This window comes from Epargyreus clarus, unplaced genomic scaffold (genome assembly GCF_041222505.1).
Source record: "Epargyreus clarus isolate Ecla_fem2 unplaced genomic scaffold, WU_Ecla_fem_2.2 ptg000017l, whole genome shotgun sequence".
NCBI classification, from domain to species: domain Eukaryota; kingdom Metazoa; phylum Arthropoda; class Insecta; order Lepidoptera; family Hesperiidae; genus Epargyreus; species Epargyreus clarus.
Window position 1 is genome coordinate 1966037 of NW_027332225.1, and position 11094 is coordinate 1977130.

The 11094-nt window shown below is 37.2% G+C and overlaps 1 protein-coding gene across 1 annotated transcript; it reads left to right on the forward strand.

Annotated features, from left to right (window-relative positions):
* The first annotated feature begins 234 nt into the window (after positions 1–234).
* LOC140749121 (uncharacterized) lies at positions 235–1335 on the forward strand. The gene has a single exon (XM_073082147.1). It carries the CDS (start codon positions 419–421, stop codon positions 1181–1183), a length of 765 nt encoding a protein of 254 aa, XP_072938248.1. The 5' UTR covers positions 235–418; the 3' UTR covers positions 1184–1335.
* The last annotated feature ends 9759 nt before the right edge of the window (positions 1336–11094 follow it).

An 11094-nucleotide genomic window follows, 5' to 3' on the forward strand; every position in this document is an offset into this window, starting at 1 on the left:
ATTACGATTTAAGAGATAAAGCCCAACGACAGACGAACAGACCGCAGAGGGTTTCGTTTTAATCTTTGAGTACGGAATCCTAAAAATCATTCTACTAGAGGGCATTATAGATATGTTTCAGAACATTTGAGTTATAGGGAAATAACATTATTATTTTCGAAACTAAAAATCACACTATAACAGTCACACCTATTGAAACTAAAAAGCGTTTATTCGCGTGTGGGTAGTCGCGCCTAACATACGCAAATTCGGTGTGCTCCTTACTTTTATTAATTTAATATTATTAAAAGCTTAAAATTATACCTGCAAATGTGTTAGATGTGTAGTGAACCCTTCTGCACTCACTGCCTACAATAACTCTCCTGCTAATTTACTCTTAACCCTTAACTTGGCACACTATCACTTATACCAAAGTAACATGGATCTTCAACTGGCAAGCAATTTGGAGGAACTGGAGAAATTATTTTCATCACGTATGGCTGACTATGAGGATAAATTGAACAAGTGTGCAGCTGGTACTAGTTCAGTACATCCGGACATCACTTCTTTATCACGTGAGTTCACTGAGTTCAAGTCCTTTGTTTGGCAGACATTAAATAAATTGAAAACACAAATGGAACTCCTTGCACTTGGCTTAGACAGGCATGAAACTTTTATGAGGAGAAAAGTTCTGCTATTCCACGGCTTGCCTGAAAAAGATAACGAAAAAGTTCATGAGCGGGTCCTTCATATAATATCCAACCAAATGAAGGAGACTAGCATATCCATGGACAACCTACATGTTTGTCACCGCCTTGGCTCATTCAATGGCAAGTGTAGGCCTATTCTAGTCAGGTTCCATGATATCCAGCATCGGCAAGTCGTTTGGGAAGGTAAAACGGCTCTAAAAGGCACTGGAATCACCATCTCCGAGTTTTTAACGCAAGCACGACATAAAGCGTTCATGGCAGCACGGAAACACTTCGGGGTGAAGAACTGCTGGACAGTCGAGGGAAAAATCATGGTGCTCCTCCCAAATAAGTCCAGGCGGAAAATTGAATCTTTGGCGGAACTCCAGATATTAGTTGCACAATATCCTCCTGAGACCACTGATGCAGCTTGTGAGTCGAGCCAAACACAATTGTCACCCAAAAATGCTGCTTCTAAAGGTGCTACTGCTGCCCGAAAAACACGGCGCCGTTAGTTCATTTTTCTGTATTTTACAATGTTACAAGACCGATGAACTCATTTCACTAACTTGTTTATCAAACAAACCTTTTGCATTTGGTCGCGTAGCACTTCCCATGTTAATAATTGTATTTGTCGGTACGCTGAAATAATGCTTATCACTATATTCGTCTTGTTTACACTTTTAATCCATATTAAAATCGTTTATCTAACTTAAGGATTAAATTTGCTTGCTCACAATTCAACAGCTTTCTGACATTGTTAGACATTTCACCTCACTGTCACTATGTGTCATTTGTTTTGACAATGACATTAACTACGTTTCGTTTCACACGGCATGTTTGACTAAGTGACAGTGACGTTGTGATTGTTAAGTACTTTATGTATTACGGATAGTAAGTGGATATTTATATTTTCCTAATGTGATGACTATTAATTGTTATATATTTTCTTAGTTATTTCTGCATAGTGATACGTATGAGATGTCTTAATTGTATATATGTTTTATTTTTGTTTGTGTTACCTGTTGTAATCATCATTGGTTTGGTTTAAATATGTATTGTAAATTTCTTTCAGCTTGCCTGATTGTGAGTGTTACGGGTTTGCGCACTAAAAATATTTAATTTCAATTTCTTTTTTAAATATTATTTTTATTACGATTAATTTATTTATTAATATACTTTTTTAATTTATTTAAATATTTATATAAAATTATGAATGACTTAATTGACCTTAATGATAGCTTTTTCTCATGCTCTTCCTCTGTCTGCAGCTTTGTAAGTGCGGACAGTGACTCTTCATCCGCTTGTCTAACCTTGCATGATCAGATCTCCATTACTTACTCCAGCTACTTGTCCAATTTCAATGTTGCTCATATAAATGCACAAAGTATTCCTGCTCATTATTCCGATCTTTTGGCATCCTTTAGCACTGCTCCCTTGGACGCGTTATTAATTTCGGAATCCTTTCTCAAACCCTCTCTTCTTTCCACCCAGTTCGCGTTGCCAGGATATGTCTTAATTCGGAATGATAGAACAGGTAAAGGCTGTGGAGGTGTATGTATTTACTTACGTGCTGACTTACCTTTTAAGGTAGTAAGTGCTTCTCCTTCTCAGTACACCGAATCAGCTGAATATCTGTTTCTTGAAATTACAATTCACACCTCTAAACTGCTACTAGGAGTACTATACTGTCCAAATCTTAACATTGATTATTTCGGCACCTTGGATGAAATTTTAAGTGACATCTGCCCTACTTCTGATCACATTATATTAATGGGAGATTTCAACACATGTTTATTGAAAAAAGATATCCGCAGTGTTAAGCTGCAATCCCTATTAGCTTCTTACAATCTCCATATTCTGCCACTTGGCCCAACTCACCATTTTCCAAATTGCACTCCGTCTCTCCTTGATCTCATGATTGTCCATTCACCTGGCAACGTCGATACACATGGGCAACTCACTTCTTCTTTTTCTTATCATGATCTTGTGTATCTATCTTATCGAATTCGTACTTCTAAGCGTAAGACGCAATATCTCATACTTCGTGGTTATAAGGGCATCGACTTGGAGGCGTTGCGGCGTGATGCTGATGCTATTGACTGGTCACGACTCCTCAATAGCACCAGCATTGATGACAAGGTACGTGAGTTCAACCACCAGGTACTCAAATTATACGATCTACACGCCCCTCTTAGGCGTGTTAAAGTTAGGCATGCTCCAGCTCCGTGGCTCACCTCTGACATCAAGGAGTGTATGGCTCTCAGAGATAGGGCTAAGAAAAAGTACAAACGTTGCCCCTCGGAGCGGAACCTGGCCAAGTACAAGCACTTACGCAATCGCTGCAGTCGCCTGTGTAGGGATGCAAAGAGACGCTATTTCCACGACTCTCTTGTTAATCGTAACACCGCTGAGGTTTGGAAATTTCTTAAATCTGTTGGTATAGGCAAATCCTCATCTGTTGTTGATAGTGACATGGATCTAAATCACTTAAACCAACATTTTTCTCTTTCGCCTTCCTGCTTGGATCCAGTCACTAAAAACAACACTCTAAGCACGTTATTAAATGCTCCGAAACCAATTTATACACCATTTAACCTCACGGTAGTTACGCAAGAAGACGTTAGAAAATCGATCAAGTCTATTACTTCGGCCGCGGTTGGAAATGACAATTTGTGCTCAAAGATGATCTCATTAATCCTTGAAAATATCCTTCCCATCATTTCTCATATACTAAATTTTTCCTTATCCACATGTACCTTCCCTTTAGCTTGGAAACAAGCAAACATTATCTCTCTGCCTAAAAATGCGAACCCTGTTTCTCTTTCTGATTTTCGTCCTATCTCTATACTGCCATTTCTTTCTAAAGTACTTGAGCACATTGTCCATAAGCAACTCTCCTCCTTTTTAATTAATAACTCTCTTCTCAGTCCTTACCAGTCTGGTTTCCGGCCCGGTCATAGCACTGTAACGGCATTGCTAAATGTCACAGATGATATTCGGTGGGCGATAGAAAACAAATCTCTAACTGTGTTGGTTCTGTTAGACTTTAGCAGTGCTTTTACGTCTGTTGATTTCGATATCCTTACCGGAGTTCTCAGTTCCATTAACGTCTCATCTTCGGCCATTACATGGTTTAATTCTTATCTTCGAGGAAGATTACAGCGGGTCCGCCAGGGAGAATACTTCTCGGACTGGTGCGAGCTAGCTGCTGGTGTTCCTCAGGGTGGCGTTCTCTCTCCTTTACTTTTCTCTATCTTTATTAATTCCATTACAAAAATTATTTCCTCAAACTTCCATCTTTACGCAGACGATTTGCAGCTGTACCGTCACTTCACTGTACTCAACGCTTATAATGAAATTAATAAGCTGAATGATGACCTTTGTAAAATAAGTGAATGGGCTAATTCTTACGGAATTTCGATCAATCCTAGCAAAACCCAAGCTATTGTTATTGGTAGCAAGTACCATCGCAACTTGCTGGACTTTAATACACTGCCAAAATTAGTCGTTAATAACACTCCTATTCCGTACTCTTCGACTGTAAAAAACCTCGGCATCATTTTGGACTCCAACTTATCGTGGGACGCTTATGTGCGGGAGGTAAGTCGTAAGGTTCACTTCACCTTACACTCGCTTAAATGTCTCCAAGGTTTCTTGCCCTTTAAAACTAAAATCTCTCTCACTCAAACTCTCATTCAACCGATTTTGGATTACGCGGACGCATGCTATTTGGATGCCACAGAGGAGTCATTGAATAAACTTGAGCGCTTGCAAAATCTATGCATTAGATTCATTTTTGGTTTACGTAAATTTGATCGTGTTTCTCATTTTCGCAAGGATCTCAAGTGGCTCCCAATCCGTCTACGCAGGAATACTCGTATCCTCTGTATCTTATTCAATATCCTTAAAAATCCATCCTCTCCTTCGTACCTGAAGCAACGCTTTTCGTATGCACGGCCCTCTCTGGCACCCTGCAGACGTCACCTTAAATCCCTTTTAAATTATCCTTCCCACAAAACCTCTCTCTATTCCCATTCCTTCTCTGTTCATGCGGTTAGACTGTGGAATTCATTACCACCTAGTATTCGTCTCTCTAAGAGTATTTCTTTGTTTAAAAAGAGAGTCAAAGAGTATTACTTATCACTGTCATAATATAATATGTATGTATATAATTTGTATGTATAATATGTATATATACCTATATATATTGTTTATATGTATGTATCGTATGTATTTATATATTTATCCGTATTTATAACCTTAGTAGATTATTATTATTTTGTTTTTGCGCGCTGAATTTGTTTTCGTGTGAGATTTCCAATCCCAGGGCTGCTGGAAGAAATTTCATTGTGAAATAAGTAGTCCTTTGTACTGTGTTTCTATTATGTTATTTATTTATTACTTTATCTGTGTACAAAAACTTATAAATAAATAAATAAATAAAAAGCAATAATTATTTGCAATCTAAACTTGCGATGAACTTTGTTGAAGATGCTTGAAAAATCTCGCCTCAAAAATCGTTAATCCTGAGGATGTTGATAAGTACCCTTTGAATACGGAATTCTTAAAAATTATTCTACAAGAGGGCATTATAGATATGTTTCAGAACATTTGAGTTATAGGGAAATAACATTATTATTTTCTAAACTAAAAATCACGCTATAAAAGTTACGCCTATTGAAACTAAATAGCAATAATTATTTGCAATCTAAAGTTGCGATGAACTTTGCTGAAGGTGCTTGAAAATCTCACCTCGAAAATCGTTAATCCTGAGGATGTTGATAAGGACAATGGTACAAAATTATTAAAATCGTGTATTGTCATCGGTTTTTGATAATTCTTCCAAATTTCGAATTAAACTGAACGTTCAAAGTGGATAGAAATCGGGCTCAAAGATTCCGTTACTGTTACGTACATACATACATACAAACGTACAACCAAAGCTAATAAAAGCATGTTAAAAAATAAGCTTACTAACCCTACAATAATTCATGTAAACATTTGTATTTGTTGCGCAAAGTCAACACATTCGAAATCATACCATACAATGGTGTATACGTGCATACCCCGACTTACGCGAATTCGACTTACGCGGTTATCACTCGGTCGCACCAATCGTGTAAGTCCGAGGTATTACTGTACCTACTTTTATTATGTTGATAATAATTACAAAAGCACGTGATTATAACGACATAATTATGAAGTTTCATATTTTGTAATGAGGTGCTTAATTACTAGACTTGACCGAGATAACTGGGCTGGATTACATTCGTAATTAGATAATTAAACAACAATATATGTTTGTCACTTGAGTATTCACTAATATTTCATACCGTATTTACCGTACCCAAATATGAGAACCTGTCTCTCAAAAACCACTTAGACCAAGTCACGTGTGCGGCTACTTCATAAATAAGTCTGGAAAATAAGTATAAAAGTATTCCAAACTACGAATCGACTCCCATTCAAGGTCGGACGAACTTTCCCGCTATTCAATTAACTGGCTAGCTCTATTCCCAGCGCACCTGGAGCTGTGCGGCCTCTATTTTACGAGTACTTTCATATTATTGCTCTTGAACTATGAATGTAAAAAAACACATTTCAATATTCTACTGCACTTTTGCTACATTTAGGCTTCACTGACTGGTGAGAGGAGACGCATGCTTAATATAAATGTGTGTTTGCATGCATATCTGTGCAAATGTAAGCGAGCGTGTGTGTCTGTGCGTTGAAGCGTACGAATGTATGAACTATAGTAATAAAGAACTTTACATTTTAATGTTTTGTTGTCAAGCCTCCCTTAATGTTGTGAAAAGATTACTAAAACAAAGGTTGCTTTCAATTTCCGCTTATTAAGAGCAGTGTTAAGCGATGCTGTGATTTGGTTTGAATGGTTAGATAAGGGAGACGTACTTTTCCGAGGCGTTCCAGCTTAGACCTCAAGGGTAGCGGATTAGTTTCCTACCTGAGGTTGGCGACAGATGCGTTGCTTGCATTAGGTAAAAATCTGAGGTTTATTACAAGTGTCCAATTGTCCATGGGTGGTAATAGCCACTTACCATCAGGACTACATTCACTCCACTCTACTCCATTATTCACTTCTATTAAAAAAACCTTTCTTCGAGCATAAAAATGGAGATTTAGTGCTTGACCCGATATTCCGTGCTAAATAAATTTCGGCCTCGAATAAAAATATTATATTTCTTTCTAAGTATGAGTTAAACTATAATAAGTTTACGGTATCGGGGGAGTGGCACGCAGTCTATTCGCAAATTGAATAACGAATTTGAAAGTTTCCTCGACCTTGAAGCTGTGGTGCTGTTCATACGTACCACGTATTGAACCCTTGTGGTTTGACTGTGGCACCACCGACGTACCTATTTCTGTGTTATAACAGCAGTGTTAATGTATTTGCTTCAAAATTTCCTTTTCCTTTAATCTTTGTCACATAGTATTACTTCCCAGAATTTCATCCTTACAAGCAACAATATCAGATAGCGGAATAATATAGAGGTTGTATTTTTTTTTTCAAAATGAACTCGTTCGATTCCCGGCTAGGGAATAAGATATTTTAAGAAAGTAATAATGCAGTTTTGGTTTTTATCAAAAAGGGCCTCGTAACTCCTTTCAGCATTTTTCGATAATCCTTTAGTATATAGTTTCGGATTTGGCCCTGAAGGCCCGTTTGAAATTCACCCTGTATATGTGACGGAGGTGCCTCCGGAGTCGAACCACAGAAGATTCTACCACCTTCAAAGTTGCGTTGTAGTTGTAATGTGGTCACACTTTTGATTTGAGGGACAAAATATGGCCCATGTCTATGACACAATATTCATAGAAATTTAAAGTCATTCGCGGAATTATGCCACCGGATTTTTCTTTGTGTAGGAGGTACGTGTGAATAGACACCGACTAGTTCTAGAAAGCTGAGGTCTATGCCTTTATGTATTTCAGATGGCAAAACTTTGTTTTTGTTATAACGAGCTTCTGTTCGTTTTTCCATCTTTATCTATGTCTGAAAAAATGTTAGACATCTCGATCTAAGGATGAGACGAACACGTGTGGTCTTCAGTGGTATCACCGTCACAACTATTTCTTCTTAATACTAGTGTCAAGTGTTGTGCTCTGATTTGATAGATATAGTAAGGTAGATATACTTACACGAGATATTACAACTTAGTCTTCCGGGGTTAGAGTGCCTACTTTAGAGATTACTTCGATTCCATTTTAGGGTTCCGTACCCAGAGGGTAAAAACGAAACCCTATTACTAAGCCTCTACTGTCAGGCTGTCTGTCACAGGGCTCTATCTTGTGATCCGTAATAGATAAACACTTGATTTTTTTACAGACTATGTATAAGGCTGGCCGCTGTAACAACAAGTATTAAGAATAAAAAGGTTTAAAATACTCGTAAATGATATATTAGCAGCACATCTGTGCAGTAAATAATCATACCAAGTGAACTGCGTGTGCTGTAGGACTACCATGAGTTTACAAAAGTATTACTCGCTAGCGACTGCGTAAAATAAATGTATGAAAAATTGTACAGCGCCTCTGGTGGTTACTCGTAGAACTAAAATCCGTAGTGTGAGCCACTACGTAACTCGATACGTAAAAAACCTATCGAAATCAAATCGCTAGCGAATGTCATTATGATCTATTGCCATACAAATTCGGTCCCATGAGTCATTAATTTGACAGACGTTGTCAAGAAATACCGTAACGATAGTAGTTATGTTATTCACTAGCAAAATGACAATAGTTTTCTATTTACCATTTCTATAGTGGCGTTTCTATGCCAACTCATGGTAATGCTACTGGTTTAATAAACTTGCATCAAAACTTCGATCACACAATGGAGTACAAAACGAAAACCCACGAGTTCAAAATTGGATAACGTCGTATTTGAAAGTTTCGACCTTGAATGTCTTTGCTAGTTCACAAACTTGCTGGATGAGCTTTAAGCTTTCGCGCGACCTTTGCGAAGCTTGTTGAACTCAATTTTGCGTTGTCGCTTTTCATGCGTATTTTTCAGGGTTTCATACCCAAAGTTTAAAAACCCTATTACTAAGGCTCCGTTGTCTGCCCGTCTGTCACAGGAAAAAAAGCTATTTTTTCGCTTTATCTATTGATCGTTCAAATTTTTAGTATTTACGTACTTCAATGTGAGCTATAATAACAAATACTAGAAATTAAAAAAAAAAACTGGTGGTACGGAACTCTCAATGTGGGAGTTGGACTTGCACTTAGCCAATTATTTATAAGATGTACATAAAAATTTAATTCAATATTTTGTTATTTATGTATAAATGAGAGTACGTTAAGAAGATTTTTTACTAAAACAAAAATTCTGATGGATTACATCAGGATAGAAATATTGTTTGCCATAACAAATCCGAATGTTGTTTTGCGGGAAATAATTAACTTCACTACATCACTACATACCCCTTTACTATTTCCACTCGAACCGGCTTATATGTAGCGTGTGTAGTTAATGTAATGTGTTGTGATATAATTACGCATATTAGCTACATAAAAAATAAGTTAAGTTGTGCGATATGGTTGTGATTTTTCTATACGTGTTTTTGAGTAGTAGACGAGCATAACTTTAATAATAAATTCTATTACGATTGAAGTCATAAGTTCGATAAATTGGCTAGACTAAATAGATCCCGCATGTGTTCGATTTAGTATGGTTAAACCTCGAAATAAAGGAGGTGGACTCAACTCACTTTGATGAAATGTCATTTAGTCCGAAAGTAACATTTGTTGACATCGGATGTCAATTAACATCAATAAATATGCCGAATTGCGCGGTAATAAATTGTACAAATTCCACAAGAAAATATTGCAGCGATATTTGACGGAGAATTCTATATCCATCATCTCTAAAACCTTCTTGACAAGTGTCAGTCGATCGGAAAAAAGTGGCACGCTTGGTTTTCATACAAATAAAGGTACATGTGTCATTTATTTAGATATAGGTCTGTGGTTACGATTGAAGTCACAAGTTTGATAAGTTGACTACGGATACGTAGCTACTTCATTGAAATAATCATCAGTTCATTACTGTCACATTCCTGGGCACGGGTTTCATTGCACACTGGGAAGGGTTTAGGCTGAACACTGCACTCGTACTTTTACATTTTTTTACATTATAGGAGTAGCAGACGAGCTTGCAGTTTACCAGCTGGATATCTGTGATCAACCTCAAATAGGATTAGATATTCCTACGTGAGGTCGGTCACAGCTGCGCCACTATCTCTGAAGACTAAGCTGGAACGCCTCGGAAAAGTATGTCTCCCTTACCACACCCTTCAAACCAGAACACAGCAGCGCATAACACTATTGTTAATAGGCAGAAATTTGTGTGGCGATGGTGTCGCTGGAGTTGATCCACTAAAAGTCTACCTTGAACACGCATGCGGACCATGTGATACTGCGTGATGCATGCAAATGCCCGCGTGATAAAAAGGCCAAATTTCAAACGACTAGGCTGTCAGTATTTTTAGAAAATATATAACAAGATTGATTCTACTTCAAACAACTTCATCTTATAAATTCAATTCCTAAGTAGGTGAGAGATAAATGTAATATAACACTTATCAAATAATACTCAAATTCTAAGTCACCTTTATTCTGAAAGTGAAAGGTGACTTTTATTTATCTGTTAAGGGTATTTTTGGGTAAGCTTATTACGTTTTATATTTATTGAGGCATAATATGATAGGTAGTCGATATTGAGTTATCTTTATACAAGTCAGATATCATTTTGAGAGACGTAACCTAATTTGTACCGCCAAATAATATTTTTTAAGCAATTGAAGTTTTTTTTTTTATATTTGAACCTGACGATAAAGCAGACGTGCTACCTGATGGAAAGTAGTTAACGTCGCCTATGGACATTTGCAACACCAGACGAGTCGCCGATGCATCGCCGGCTTTGAAGGAGAGTTCTTTTTGCACCTTTTTTGAAGAGCCCCATGTCGTAGCGCTCCTAGAATACCTCGGGAGGAAGTTCATTCCATCTTGCAGTAGAAGTTTATATAAACATGCAGTCCACCTACCAAAGTTGTTATTGCTGCCCATGGACACATGAAATCAACTCCATATAATTTTCTATACTATACTATAGAACCATTATTATCTATCTGAAGTCGATCATACGTTGCCACATAACTAAGTCAGCCGGACTTCACACCCTTGCACCTTCCAATTTAGAAAAAGCTATTTGAACGGTAACGGTGGTATATTCGTTCCTAAACTACCATCTAAAGATATATTTATGATGGAATATCAAAATAATGGATGAATATTCGAGTGAGATTTCATAGAATTAAAATTAATTTAATTCATTTTCAATAAACATTTTCATTTATTTTTAGCCATTTCCTTTCCTGTTATCAAAAGCTTTCAAATGTTA